The 15,905-nt window shown below is 38.2% G+C and overlaps 1 protein-coding gene across 3 annotated transcripts in view; it reads left to right on the top strand.

The window, feature by feature from the left end:
* ATRN (attractin) overlaps window positions 1–15,905 on the top strand; it is a 186,658-nt gene that overhangs the window by 124,052 nt on the left and 46,701 nt on the right. For all 3 annotated transcript variants that reach the window (XM_043884857.1, XM_043884855.1, XM_043884856.1), the window contains exons 22-24: window positions 3,540–3,634; window positions 5,827–5,905; window positions 7,502–7,659. In XM_043884857.1, coding sequence (XP_043740792.1) covers window positions 3,540–3,634; window positions 5,827–5,905; window positions 7,502–7,659 — 332 coding nt within the window. The remainder of the gene's footprint in view (window positions 1–3,539; window positions 3,635–5,826; window positions 5,906–7,501; window positions 7,660–15,905) is intronic.

Below are 15,905 nucleotides of genomic sequence, written 5' to 3'. Positions count from 1 at the left end.
AAGATGAAAAAGCTGTATACGGTCAGCAAAAACAAGACCTGGAGCTGACTGTGGCTCATAGCGTCAGCTACTTGCAGCAAAATTCAGGCTTAAACTAAAGAAAGTGGGGAAAACCACCAGGCTAGTCAGGTACAACTTAAATCAGATCCCCTATGAATATACAGTGAAGGTGAGGAATAGATTCAAGGGATTAAATCTAGTAAACAGAGTGCCTGAAGAGGTATGGACAGAGGTTCAGAATATTGTACAGGAGGCAGCAAATAAAACATCCCAAAGAAAACAAATGCAAGAAGGCAAAGTGGTTCTCTGAGGATGCTTTACAAATAACTGAGGAAGGAAAGGGAGAAAGGGAAAGGTACACCAAACTTAATGCAGAGTTCCAGAGAATAGCAAGGAGAAACAAGAAGGCCTTCTTCAATGAACAATGAAAAGGAATAGAGGAAAACAGCAGAAAGGGAAGACTAGAGATCTCTTCAAGAAAAATGGAAAAATCAAAGGGACGTTTCATCCAAAAACAGGCACAGTAAAGGACAGAAACATTAAAGATCTAATAGAAGCAGATGAAATCAAGAAGAGATGGCAAGAATCGAGAAGAACTGTACAAGATAGATCTTAATGACCCAGATGGTGTGATCACTCACCCAGAGCCAGACTTTCTGGAGTGTGAAGTCACCTGGGCCTTAGGAAGCACTGATGCCAATAAAGCTACTGGAGGTGATGGAATTCCAGCAGAGCTATTTAAAATCTTAAAAGAGGATGCTATAAAGGTGTGGCACTCAATATGTCAACAAATTTGGAAAACCCAGCAGTGGCCACATGACTGGAAGAGGTGACTCTTCATTCCAATTCCCAAGAAGGGCTGTACTGAAGAATGTTCGAACTACTGGACAGTTGCACTCATTTTGAATGCTAGTAAGATTATGCTCAGAATCCTTCAAGCTAGGATTCAGCATTACCTGAACTGAGAACTTCCTGATATTCAAGCTGGGTTTAGAAAATGGAGGAACCAGAGATCAAATTACCAGCATTCGCTGGATCATCGAGAAAGCAAGGGGATTCCAGAAAAGCACCTACCTTGTTTCATTGACTACACTAAAGCCTTTGACAGTGTGAATCATTCCAAACTGGAAAACTCTTAAAGAGATGGGAATACCAGACCATCTTACCTGTCTCCTGAGAAACCTGTATGTGGCTCAAGAAACAGTTAGAACCTTATATGGAACAACTGACTGGTTCAAAATTGAGAAAGAAGTATGACAAGGCTGTTTACTGTCATTTGCATATGTAACTTATATGCAGAGCACATCATAGGAAATGCAGGGCTGAATAAATCACAAGCTGGAATCAAGATTGCCAGGAGAAATGTCAACCACCTTAGATATGCAGATGATACCACTTTAATGGCAGAAAGTGAAGAGGAACTAAAGAACCTCTTGATGAGGACGCAAGGAGAGTGAAAAGGCCAGCTTAAAACTCAGTGTTAAAAAAAAAACTAAGATCATGGCATGAGGTCCCATCACTTCATGGCAAACAGATGGGGAAAAATGGAAACAATAACGAAGTTCCTCTTCCTGGGCTATAAAATCACTGTAGATGGTGACTGCAGCCATGAAATTAGAAGAAGCTCTCTTCTTGGCAGGAAAGCTGCAACAAACATAGACAGTGTATTAAAAAGCAAAGACATCACTTTGCTGGCAAAGATCTGTATAGTCAAGGCTATGGCCTTTCAAGTAGTCATGTACAGATGTGAGAACTAGACGATAAAGAGGTAGAGTGCCAAAGAATTGATGTTTTCGAACTGTGGTGCTGGAGAAGACTCTTGTCCAAGATCCCTTGGACAGCAAGGAGATCAAGTCAGTTTTAATGGAAATCAACCCTGAATACTCATTGGAAGGACTGATGCTGAAGCTGAAGCTCCAGTACTTTGGCCAGCTGATGTGAAGAACTGACTCATTTGAAAAGACCCTAATGCTGGGAAAGATTGAAGGCGGGAGAAGGGGACGACCAAGGATGAGATGATTGGATGGCATCACCGACTCAATGGACATGAGTTTGAGTAAACTCCGGGAGTTGGTGATGGACAGGGAAGCCTAGCGTGCTGCAGTCCATGGGGTCACAGAGTCGGACATGCCTGAGCGACTGAACTGGACTGAACTGAACTGATGGATGTTATCCTTTGATACTGTACCAAAACCAGGCAGCTGATCATTTCGTAGAGGCTGGTTTATAGTGTAGTACCTGAAACCACATCAATTAATTTTTTGTAATCTAGTACATTTAATATATTTCTGTCTTGAAAAATAAAAGCCAATAGCAGTAATGTGGAGAAATCAAAACCCTTATAAAGTTTTTGTGAGAATATAAAATGGTTTTCCACTTTGGAAAAATCATTTGGCCATCTTTTGAGTAGTGAAAAATAAACTTGTAAACAACTCCTCATTCCCCTCTTCCCCTACCCACTAGCAATCACCATTTTACTTTCTGTCTCTGTGAATTTGGTACCTGGGTACCTCATATGAGTGGAATTATACAGTATTTGTCTTCTTGCTTATTTATTTATTTTATCTCATTTTGCATAATGTCCTCAAGGTTCATTCATGTTGTTGCATATGTCAGAATTTCCTTTCTCTTTGAGATTTTGTTTATCCATGTATCTGTTGATGAACATTTGGATTGCTTCCACTATTGGGCTATAATTTCTTTGACTGCTGTGAACATGGTTGTACAAATAGCCCTTCAGCATCCTCTTTTCTGTTTTTTTGGTATATACTCAGAAGTGGAATTGCTGGATCATTCGGTAATTCTATTTTTAATTTGTTGAGGAACCGTCATGCTGTTTTGCACAGTAGGTGCACCATTCCCACTAGTAGTACACAACAGTTCCAATTTCTTCACATCTTCACCAACACTTTTTTTGGTAGTAGCCATTCTACTATAGATGATATGATGTCTCATTGTGGTTTTGATTTGTATTTCTCTAATGATCAGTGATGTTAAGCACCCTTTCATGTGTTTATTAGCAATTTGTATATCTTTAGAGAAATATCTATTCAAGGCTTTTGCCCATTTTCAAATCAAGTTGTTGAATTGTGCATTACTTTTTAGAATTAAATTATACCATGTTTAGCCAGTAGACTCATTTTCAAGCTCTTTTCTTTTGCTACATTAGTCTTTGAATGCTTCCTTGCTTTCTAGAAAAAGTTAACTGAGACAGGTATTCCTTGCCCTGGACCTGGGGTCAACCATTTTTACATGGAGTTTTGGTTTCTTTTACACCATTAATTTATAGCTTTGTATCTTAAACATGAGTAGATGATCAATTAATATTTGTAGATAAGTTTGGTGGGAGCCTAAAACCTCAACCAGGGTCATGATACAAGGAGGTTTTGGTGGGTTAACTCAAACAAAATATTATTGCTCACACTTAGCTAAAAGTACTTTCCTGGCTATTGAATATTTATGAGAAAATCAATCTGTATCTCTAGAGACATACTGTGTTTTGTTTCAGTTTTTAAATACATGTTTCTTTCTTTCCATAGATACTCTTCTTATTGACTATCAGTTCACCTTTAGCCTATCCCAGGAAGATGACCGCTATTACACAGCCATCAATTTTGTGGCAACACCTGATGAAGTAAGATATCAAAGTCTTCTTACTTTGTTTTGTATTTCTGTGGATCTTTTCCTTGGTCATTATGGATAGAAGCACTGCCTTAGCAGTGGTCTCCAGAGTGGAGTCCACAGGATAATGTTTAGAGGTACAGGAAAGAAGTGTTAGACTCTGCCTCTTATCTCCTTTCTATTTAAAAGGTAAGAATGGTGTTGTTAAGATTTACCATGGTCTGATACACGGACTGAAATTGACTCCACACATACTTGGTTTATCCGTCAGCCCATCACAGCCCCACACAGGGAAGGAGAGGAGACTGCAAGGGGGACTTCCTTGTTAGTGGGGCAGTGGCAGAACCCAGTCTTACTGCTTTAAAATAGAAATTAATACCAGTGATGCCGGCAGAGGTAACACTTAAGCTCCTAGAATGAGTTCTTAGCCTCAGTAAGAGGTTAAAACAGTGAAGGTTTAGTTGCCTCATAAGAAGTCAGCCAGAAATAATTGAAATTACTACCAAGTAACTGTTTAAAATATATTTTTATGTCTATTGTTGTTAATGGTGAACTCCAGCATGCCATAAGGTGTTACCTAGAAGTAAAAGGGAGCCAACACAGTGTGACATTTAAAAGTGAAGTGTCTAGAACATGAACACACACCTATATGATTTCTTCAATGAGACGTAAAGTCATTTAATACCTGGTACATAATGAAATTTTACTAAACTTGATGATAAATTATTTAGGTGCTTCCTTGGAGGTTTCTTATTATCAATATACACAAAACCATTTACCATTACAAAAATATGGTAAATATAACAGTACATGGAAAACAATATGATAATGAGCCAAAGTATATTCCTTTGATAACAAATGTTATTAGCAAGCACGGCTAAATTTAAGAAATAAATAAATCAGTAGAAAAATGAAGTCCAGTATGGGATGTTTACAATTAAATGAAAGTAAGATTTGTTTTTATATTCCAGAGTTATACAGTGTATGTGTCTTGTTTTTTACAAAAGCACCAGGATTTCAAGTTTACTAATCCTTTCCGTGGAAAGAAGTAATTGCTAGTAATTACCTGGTCAGGGAACTAAGATCCCACCTGCCGCAACGTGGCCAAATAAATAGATATACACTTGAGCTGTCCCTTCAAGAGGATGGTGAGGCTTTATCAATAAATGAGAAGGTAACTGCTTTATGAGAGGAACTTCTGGTTTAGAAATCATGTTTTGGAAATAGCTGTTTGGAAATGCTTCCATTGTTGTAATTTTTATGCTGAAAAACTATCAAAAGAATGCTCTTTAAAACCTTTATTTTCTAACCCATTTAAAAATTTTTCAGTGTGATTGCATTCAAAAATACAAAATACAGCATCTGACTCATTTGGAACAACAATTTTTTGACCCCAAGAAACAGATTTGTTAGCCAAGTTTTAGGGAAAACTAAAAATTAGTATCATGATTTACCTAGCACAGCTGACAGTGTTCTTTTTCCAGGTGGTCCAGAACATTCCTCAGAGATACCTTTTTCAGTCATTAAAACCAATAGTCAAAATAAACTAGCTGTTCAAATTGCTGTATCTCTAAGTGGTATACAAAGTTTTCAAAGATAATAAAGCATATTCTGTCATTTCTCTTGAAATAATATTTTTAGTGAGAGAAAGATGTTCTTAATCATGGGTGAAGACAATCAAGTTTTAAAATTTAAAAAAAGAAAGGTTAAAATTTAGTTTATTTCAGCTTTATGTGCTGTTTCTTAAAAACCATTTCCATTTTGAACTTTATTTAATCTATGGGTTCAGAAGTATATAGATTTGATTTATAAATGACAGTTGACCAAGTGTCTTACTCTCCAGACATTTGGAAAAGGCTGCCCAAAGGATCCTTAAGAGACTGATTCACCTTATATAGGTCACAGGATATAGGTCTTTGTGCTCTGGTGAGGGTCTTTTTTTAAAAGATACTTTTTTGTAGAGTTTGGCATTTGATAAAGCATTAAATCTCCTACTTTTATGGGAGGGAAATGAAACTTGTTTAGGGTATATTGCTTATCTTAAGGTTAAAAATTTTGCTAACTGTCTTTTAAACATTGCGTTTCTCTTAAGACATTAAAAATTTTATTTGTAATTAAGAAAGTTGAGAGTAGTAAAATTTACCACTTTAAAACCAAGAAACTATTAGAGTAATTAGTTTTCTAATTATTTGTACATCTCACCAGCAAAACAGGGATTTGGACATGTTCATCAATGCCTCCAAAAACTTCAACCTCAACATCACCTGGGCTGCCAGCTTCTCAGGTAAAGACACACCTAGAGAAGACCTTCCAAGTGGAGATAATTGATTGAGAAAGAGTTGAGAAAAAAGGGGCTGTGGAGACAGACAGATGGATTTGGAACCCTAACCCTTTGCTACTTATTAGCTGGAAGACCTTGAGCAAGTATCTAAAACCTATCTCTAGACCCATAGGATTTTTTTATCTTAAAAAGAAAGTAATAATACTTATCTCCTGTAGTTGTGTAGATTAAATTCAGCTATGCCTGTCAGTGCCTGCCATGGTATCAAGACCAGTGCGTGCTCACTACCTCACCTGGCTAACACCATTAATACCATTGCCACAGTCACTATTCTGGCACTACCATCATCATCCATGCTTCAGAAAGTGAAAAACGCAACATTTTTAATAGAATGAGATTTTAGTGGGTACAGAGAAAAATGTGCTTTGGAAATTAAATAAAGCTTTATGAGCAAAGCTTTTGCTGTCTTGTTTACCTTACTATGATTTACTAAAGAAGATCTGCTGGGCAGAAAATCTACTAAAGAAAGAAAAGGTGGCCCTGATATAGTAGTTAAGAAGTAGCTCAGTGGACCTGGATTTGAATTCTGCCTGTTACTTCAACTATGCTTTCTGAGCCAGTTTCCTCAGGCATGAAATGGGATAATGAAAATACCCAGCCATGTAGAATATCCTGAAGATTAAATGAGATAATAAATGAAGTACTCAGTGTAGTGCTAGAAACATGGTAAATTCTCATCAAATGGTAATTATGTTTCATCATCATTACTGTCACAATACTATCTTTTGGTCAAAATATGACCAATTAGACTGAAACAAAATAAAAACATTACTTTGTACATCAGTTTGTGTTTATCATGTCAGAGTCTTTGGAGAAAGGTAGCAGCCCTGAGCATGTGATTGATTTCCAATGACAGTTGGACTCCAGCCATGGGAAAAGCCTGTTTCATGAGTCTTTATAGACGCTAGAATTCCTGGCAGAGGGACAGTATTGAATGTTGAAGGACTGCTTGGGAATAGGATGAGTTTATATCAGGTCAGGGGGATTTAAAGGCAGTTGTAGCTGGTAGCAGAAGCGACTGAGTGACCCCTAAAAACTCCTTCCTCCCTGCTAGTGTTGAGACTTAAGGTCACTGCTAGTTAGGAAGTGATGGCTGAATCTGTGTCCCTTGTATGGGGGATCTGGAGCACTGCCAAACAGGTTTAAAGGGGTAAATTCAAAGCGGGTGAAGTGGGCAGAGTGAATGCCATTGCTTCAAAGTTACTGCAGCCTGTTTCTGTGGGAGAAGGTGTAGGGGTTCCTAGTAAAACCGTTTGGGTTGAGGGGACAGGCTTGTGTATCAGCCTACCCAGCTTCAAATCCAAACTCTTCCTAGCTGTGTGATCTGAATCAGTTTCTTAATTTTCCTGAACCTAAGTTTTCTGATGTGTAAATGAGGAGGATAGTAATTGTTAGAATTAACTGAGATTGAGTTGTTAAGTGCTATTTCTGGAACACAGTGTTTAATAAATTCTAACTATTATCATTAGTGAGGGCAGATTCTGCTCCCCGCCCCCCCCAAAAAAAAATCTCTTTATTTAATTCTTTTCTTCTTAACAGCTGGAACCCAAGCTGGAGAAGAGATGCCTGTTGTTTCAAAAACCAACATTAAGGAGTACAAAGATAGTTTCTCTAATGAGAAGTTTGATTTTCGCAACCACCCAAATATCACTTTCTTTGTTTATGTCAGTAATTTCACCTGGCCCATCAAAATTCAGGTAAGAAGTGCTTTTACATCTTACAAAGATGGTGAAATCTCTGTAGTGGAGACTTAAATTCACTAATGTGTAACTTACTGTAAATGAGATGTACAAGATTAATACTGCTTTGCCTTTGTGATATCTGTGATAAAGGAATGCTGAGCGCAGACCATAAAGATTGTAGTGGGGCTAGCTTAAATCACTTATGAATGAAATTTATAAGCACTTTTGAAAGCAAGCTGGTGTATAACAGATTTGGTAATTACACCTGTATTCATTTCTTCATTGAGGACTTACCACTTAAAAGCCTGTAGAGCTACACAAAGAGCTTCAATTCTGGAATGAGTAAGGTGGCTGTAAGTGAAGCAAACAAATATAACCAGTGAAAGCTGAGGTGTGGAAATTGCCATATGAAAAGAACCCCAAATGCTCTTGGAGTTTAAAGGAGGATAGGATGGAGGGTAATGGGGACACAGTGTGGGACAGTGTTTAAGGTCACCTTAATAGTTTAGGTCTATAGTCAGATGCAGGTTTGAGTCCTGGCTTGTTCCTGTGGCATCTCCATGTCAGATTCTTTGTATTGTGACCTGAAGGGGTAGGTCTGAGGGTTCTTGTTGGCTGCCGCAGCCACTGGTGCTACCAGCCTGCTCCTTTCTCTGTTCCCAGGGGCCTCCTGGCCCCATTTGTGCTCTTTATAACCATGTGCCATTGTGTCTTTGGGGCCTTGCCTTAGTGCTTTGTGCTTTAACCCCTTTCCTTTTGGGGAAAGGTGGAATTTGGGAAGGGTGGACTTTGAACAGTTGGTTTACCTTCAGCTGAGCAAGTGTGGTCGCTGGACTGAGGCTGAGGATACTTGCCGACGTTCAGTGGCACTGTCTAGTAAAGCAAGTCTGCGCTAATCACTTGGGATGGGCTTGAAATCTAGTTCCAGTGGGTGTGTGTTCACGCCTTGAGACTAACTAAAGAACAGTCAGTCACTCTTTTCCTTTCTGGAGGGTGGGGGACAGGCTCAGCATCGTAATGTTACTCACCACTCTGTTTTCTCTTCCCATCTAGGTGATCTATAAATTTACCCTCTAATCTACTTTTTCCTTTGTTCTGTCACACCGTCTGCTTCCCTTTCCAGTTAGTCTTCTTATAAACGTTGACCACACTCCCTGTTTTCTGTTTCCTCATATCCACTCACGCATCAGTCCAACTTCTTCCTTCACCACATCCTGAAGTTACCTGTCACAGTGGGCTCCAGTGACTGAATTCTTTAGTCCCCTTTTCCTTCTCATTGCATGATTTGAGTCACTATCCTTCTTGCCTTCCTGGTCCTTTCCTTGCCTCATTCTCTGGTCTGTCTTTTTAAGGAATCTTTTAAAAAATTAGGGCTGTCTGGGATTCAGCTCATGGTTCTCCTCTCTTTATCGCACACATGAGACTCACTGTACCACTTCCGTACTGGTAATTCTCAGTACGCTGTCTTCAGCCCTGCTTATACTTGAACGCCAGACAAGTGTTCTTGGTTGATGTCTAGACATTTCTACCTGGCCACTCATAAGCTCTCTGTACTCAGGGAGTCATTCTTGTACTCTTAGCCCCAAACCCTGTGCTTCGTTCTAGCGAATGGCACTACCCTTTGTCCTATTGCATAAACCATGACCCTGGAAGTTATTTGCATTCCTGGAATAAACCTGACTTGCAATGATATATTGTTTTTTTACTTTATGCATTGCTGGACTCAGTTTGCTAATACTTTGATTTGAATTTTGTATCTGTCTCAGTAAGAAAGTCCATAATTTCCTTTCCTGTCTTTGTTATAGTTATTAAACTAGCCTTTAATTATAAGTTGAGAAGTTAGCTCTCTCATTTGTGGAAAAAATTATATAACTTTAGAATTGTATGCGATCTGCCTTGTGAAACCATTTGATTCTGGTGTTTTATTTGTGGAGTTTGTTTTCTAACTGCTGATTCCAGTAGTTACAGGATATTTTGGATACTCTATCTGCATCCATTAAGATAATTTTTTCTAGATATTAAATTATTTCACATATTTTCAAATTTTCTGACACAAAGTTGTTCATACTCTCCTCTCTTCCTATCTTTGCAGCATCTGTGCTTACTGAATCATATGCTTAAAACTGGTTGAAGTCATATTAATAAATTTTATCTTAATATTTACCCCAATTTTTTAAAGTTTAAAAAAAGCAAATTTTTTCTGTAGACATTGACAAGCTTATTCTAATGTTTCTATGAAAAGCAAAGATTCTAAAATAGCTTAACAGTTTTGAAAAGAGGAATAAACTGGGAAGAATTACTGTATGAAATATTAATAAGGCTTTCTATTTAGCTACAGTAATCAAGACATTGTGGTTATTATTGGAGGGATAGACACGTAGATCAGTAGAACAGAATAAAGAACCCAGAAATAGAACTGCATAAATACATCCAACTGATTTTTGACAGGTGCAGTCAGTTCAGTGGAAGGACAGCCTTTTCAACAAAAAGCTATTAGAACAGTTGGACAATCATAGACAAGTAAATGAACTTTGACCTAAACCTTACATCTTATACAAAAATTAATTCAGTGTGGATAACAGATATAAGTGTAAAATGTAGAACTATAAAACTTTTAGGGGGGAAAAAAGGAGAACATCTTCATATCCTAAAACTAGGCAAAAGATTTTCATATTTGACAACAAAAACATGACCTATGAAAAAAAAAATTGCTCACATCAAAATCAGAAGCTTTGCTTTGTGAAAGACCTTGGTAGGAGGATCAAAAACAAGCTATATACTGTGAGAAAATATTTGCAAAAGATATTATTGACAAAGGACTTGTATCTGGAAGATAAGATGAATTCTCAAAACGCAACATTAAAAAGCGGTCCAGTCAGAAAATAGACAAAAGACATGGAAACATTTTATCAAAGAAGATATAAATATGGTAGATAACAACATGAAAGATGTTCAGCTTTAAAAGCTGTTCAAGAAATACAAATTAAAGCCAAGAAGGGGAGTTCTCTGGTGATCCAGTAGTTAGGACTCCACACTTCCACTGGCTGAGGCCCCAAACTTCAATCCCTAGTTGAAGAACAAAGATCCCACAAGCCACATGGTGTGGAAAAAACAAAACACATCCCACAATTAGAATAAGATATTACTACACACCTATCAAGTGGCTAAAATTTAAAACAGTAATAACACCAAATGTTAGAATTCAGAGAAATTAGATCATGCATACATTGCTGGTAAGATGGTACAGCCACTCTGGAAAATATCAGTAGTTCAGTGTTTTTCTTATAAAACTAAATTCTCGCTTGCTATACTTAACCCAGCAATTGTATCCCTGGGCATTTATCCCAGAGAAACAAAAACTGATGTTGATACAGACACTCATAGAGCAATATTTAGCAGCTTTATTCATAATAGCCCCAAACTGAAAGCAACCCAAGTATTCTTCAACAGGTGAATGATTAAATGAACTGTACTACATACATATCATGGAATAATATTCAGGAATAAAAAGAAACAAACTGTTGATAAAACAGCTTGTATGAATCTGAGGAAATTGTGCTGAGTAGGAAAAATATCTGAAAAATTTACATGCTGCATGATTCCAATTATATAACATTTGAACATAAAAATTTTAGACCAAAAATAGATACAGACCTACTGATGCTTCAACTTTCTTTGACTTCTGGACCTTCTTTTCAAAGGGCTTATCAGATGAGATCAGACCCACTCACACTTCAGAGGAGAGGACTGTACAGGGTATGCACATCAGTGTAGTAGGCATCTTAGGAGCCATATTAAAATTCTCTCTGCCATTGGCTATATTTGGCGTGGGGCTAACAGCGTTAGGTTGTTTCTCTGATCCTAGGGAATATGAGCTCTAGGCTCTACTTAGTACAGTTGCATTTTGATAACATCTGCTAACACTGCCAAGTTATAGAACACATACAATTGTAAAATATTTTATTTTTAAATATAATTTATTGACTTGTTTTAAGTTGAAGTTGTTTCTATACTGATATATCTTGTTATATTCTAAATCTGATTGAACTTCAAGCTTTATTTCTTATAGTTGAAAAATTATTTTATTTTTTTAAGAGTCTTAATATTTTTTAAGATTCTTAGTGACAATCTTGACTTATGTTGCTGATATTTTTTCCCATTTGGAAAGAGGGCTCTGGGCATATAAACAGGCTTTTGTGCTGGAGATAGCTGTGCTGTTGCCAATGCTGAGTTCTAGTTGTTTTTTTTCCTCCCAATGCCCAGTTGCTCCACCCTCTGAAAGTCACTGAAATGGTCATTTCCTTCTAGAGGGATCTCTTCCCCACACTCACTTTTTTTAAGTACTCATTTCAAGTTTAAGACTCAAAGAAATACTGGTTTCCTGCCTGATTTTTTGGTCCTCTTCACCTGAACTGGATCACTCATTTGAATAAGATCCACTTATGAAAGCTGCATTCAGGAGCACTTCGGAAAATAAATGATGGCATGTTCACCATTTAGTTTGCCAGGCTTTCCTTGAGAAACAGGTAAGTTCTTTTGAAAATATATCTTTTTGCTCTTTGGTACAAAAAGCTGCAGTTTTCACAAGCAATGTGACTGGACCTTTGGTGTCTTTATACAAGAACCTGATCAGTGCTGGTTCTCTCCACACTGGGGAGTGTATCTGTGTGTGCTGAGTGGAGGACTGAGCTTTTATCTTCTGGGCAGATGTGAGCCTGTTCTCAACAGAGGGGCTGTACCTTTCTTTATTGCTTTATTTTCCTCAGTTTTAGCCTTTTTAGGTGTAGTTAGCTTTTAAATACACCCTTGGAGACTGTACAGATTTAGTTAAAATGTAGAGACTTACTTAAGGAAGAGAACAGGGAAATGTATAAATGGTACAGTGTAAGCCATTCAGTTAAATTTCAGTATGACTTTCAATGCAGAAAAAAGCCTTTTTTCTTTTTTTGTCTTTGATTTTCATTATTTAAAGCAAAGTGAGGCAGTTTGTTTCTCTACTCAGCAACTTGTGTAAATATTAGTGCTTTAAAAATGGTAATGGTAAACTCAAATTCTTTCACTTTGAACTGATCCCAGAATTCTTTTCCATAATTAGGAACAGATCAAAACCTACAACAGCTAACCGAAGGAGTTTGAAACTAACTATAAAAATCCTTGTAGATTCCGTTTAAAATTTTTTAAAAAACCACCCAGACTGAAAAGGCCTGTGTGTCAGAGGGTGGTGGGTATGTTTGGTCAGTTGTGCCTAGTTTCTGGTTGGTTGCTCTTGAAAGTTAGTGCCCCTTCCTTAGCCCTTGCTTTCTGAAAGTGATTCTAGGTGTTCCCCGAGTCAGCAGGATTCACCTCTTCAGCCACGGCTCTAGTTTGGGAGGGTAGGTATTCAGGATGAAGGATGCACAGACAAACATTGTGTGTGAGGTGGGAAGGTGGGTGGTGGCACTGAGATTCTGGCTTGTTACTGGCTCTGCAACAGAGGTTGTTATTGAAAGTGGAACTAATATTAAAGTTCTCTCCATGCTGGGTGTTTCATTTGCTAGTTTATGTAAGAGGCTAGTGTTCACAAATGAAGGCAACACAGAATTTATATTGAGAACTGGGCACTCATTTAGATGTTAGAGTTATGTTTATGGGTGCTAATAGGATTGCTACACTAAGCAAAGGATGTATGAAACTTTTGTTGACTCAGATATACTTTTTTTTTAGTAGCAGCTTTATTGAGATGTAAGTCACATACCATACAATTCACCCATTTAAAGTGTACAATTTAGTGGTTTTTAGTATATTCACAGAATATTTTAGAATCTTTTCATCACCCTGAAAAGAAACCCCATACCCAGATGCAGTCCCTTCCCATTTCTTCCTCTAGCCCCTGGCAACCACCAGTCAATTTTCTTTCTCTGCAGATTTGCCTGTTTTGGGCATTTCATAGAAATTGAATCATGTAATAGGTGGTCCTTTGTGGCTGGGCTCTTCGACTTAGCATAGTGTTTTCAAAGTGCAACCATATTTAGTGTTTTAGTACTTCATTCCTTTTTAAGACTGAATAGTATTCTGTTGTATGGATAAACCACATTTTTTGTTTATCTGTTCATCTGTTGATGGATACTTGGGCTGTTTTCACTCTTTAGCTCTTATGAATAGTTAGATACATGTCTAAAATTCATATTTATTGTATAATAATAATAATATATACACATAGCTCCTGGTGTTAGATATCTGTATCTTAAGGATTTTAAGAATTATAAAGCCATGAAATACATTTAGAACTAAACTACTTAAAGTATAAATCTGGACTTCCCTGGCGGTCTAGGGATTAAGACTCCACGTTCCCAATGCAAAGGGCATGCGTTAATCCTCGTCAGAGAACTAAGATCCCACATGCTGCACAGCGCCGCTGAAAAAAAAAATAAAGTGTAAATCTTTCTTAATTTAAGTTGTCTTTTAAACTTCTTATCCTACCTCATGGTGTTCATCATGATCATTGTTATTCCTTCTTCTGAAAAGTCTCCTCTCTTCTGCTTTTCAGCTTTGACTGTTTCTTCTCAGTTCTTCAGTGCCATTGTTCCCTTGGGTTTCCTCTGGGCCCTTTTCCCCTGGACAGAGCCCCATCCATACCATCTGTGAACACCACCTATGGCTGAGATGGATAGATCTTTTTCTAGCAGACCTCTCTTTTGTGATCTCCATAGCCAAGACCCACTAGCCTGCCTTTAACATCAACTCACTTAGCTCACCTTCTGACCCAGAGAGGCAGCCATGAGTGGAAAGCAGGAGTGATGCTGGGAGGCAGGGTGTGCCCCCATGCTCCTGGACACCCTGGGAGAAGAAGGGAGTGCTCTGTGGTGCCCAAGTCAGCATGAAGTCCTAAGGAACATGTTAGTACTAGTTCAGGGTGGGGGAGGGATATGTTCAGTCACTTTCCAGGACTACTAGGACTTGAGCAGAGCCAAAGTAACAGTTTTGTGAGCGAGGAGCTGGAGAGAAGGGCAGGCAGAAGCTGTCATGAGGCTGGGGCATATCACGTAGCAGCTTCCTTTCTTCATCTGTGCCTCCACAGTCATGGATGTGTCTGTTTTTTCACTCTACAGAGATTTCCTTAAGGGCAAGGGCTTTTTTATATTCCTGTGTCCTCACACTCCATAAATGTGCGCTAGATGAACGCATCATTGTAGATGAGAGCTTTATGCTCAGGATCAGAACCTTGGGGGTTTTGGCAACTTTTGTAACATTTATATAGGTAATGGAAGCTATTTTCTGATATTGTCTGCATAATTGTTGACTAGTGCTAGAGAGCCAGCAGGGATTAGAGACCAAGAATTTGTCATCCCAATCTACACAGTATGGTGTTAGAGGATTGAATTGTTCTAGTTTGGAATTTTGTCAGACTCTCAAAAGAGTGGAGAAGTAGAAGAAAAGAGAAAGATGAGGACACAAACATTCCTAATTTTGCAAAGAGAGTAAGTTAAGAAATACTATCTGTATTGAAATACTTAAGAATGAAATGATAGGATATCTGGGGTGTGCCTCAAAATAATCTCGGGGAAGTAGGTAGAGTATGGATAAAATAAGATTGTCCATGGGCTGTAAATATTAACGCTGAGTGATAAGCACTTGAGGTTCATTATACTATTCTCTCTACTCGTTAAAAGCTTAAGAATTTTCCACAATAAAATGATTTTTAGAGATAATACAGATGATTGAATAAGAATTAAAGGTCCAAGTACATTATTTAACCTCCCAAAAGTAGCTGCAGGATTATGCCTCGGCTGGGACATATCTCAGAACTGACCTTCTGTTCTTTTCAGGAAGCACACAACACTGTATTAGAGCTTTACCATTAGCCACTATTGGGCAGTTTTAGAACAATCAGAGGGCAGGCGGAAAACCTCTTCTTCCTCATCCCAGCATATTTCCATCTTGGTGAAAATGGCAAAGGGAGCTTCACCCAAGAGCTACTGACCTCCCCTCCCCACCCAGCCCCCAAGCAGGAGTGCCTTCCAGTGAGCCTGTGAGGTTTGGGAAGCCACTTTCCAGTGGGCCATGGCTCTATTGCCTTCTGCTCCTACAGCCTTTTGTGGGTAAAAGACACATCCTCTCCCTGTATCCAAGGGTATTATATCCATTTCTTGTCTGTTTTGGCATCTTTTCATCACTATCACCCTCAGGATAATAACATAGAAATTATAACAGAAGCAGCAAAAACAGTGATATAACTCTACGAAGGGACTGGGGAGTAGGGAGTGATGGCTAATATAGCAGGA

Source organism: Cervus elaphus, chromosome 23 (assembly GCF_910594005.1).
Source record: "Cervus elaphus chromosome 23, mCerEla1.1, whole genome shotgun sequence".
In the NCBI taxonomy this organism is placed as follows: domain Eukaryota; kingdom Metazoa; phylum Chordata; class Mammalia; order Artiodactyla; family Cervidae; genus Cervus; species Cervus elaphus.
Note: the sequence above shows the minus strand (reverse complement) of the source record. Positions and strands in the feature narration are given on the sequence as shown.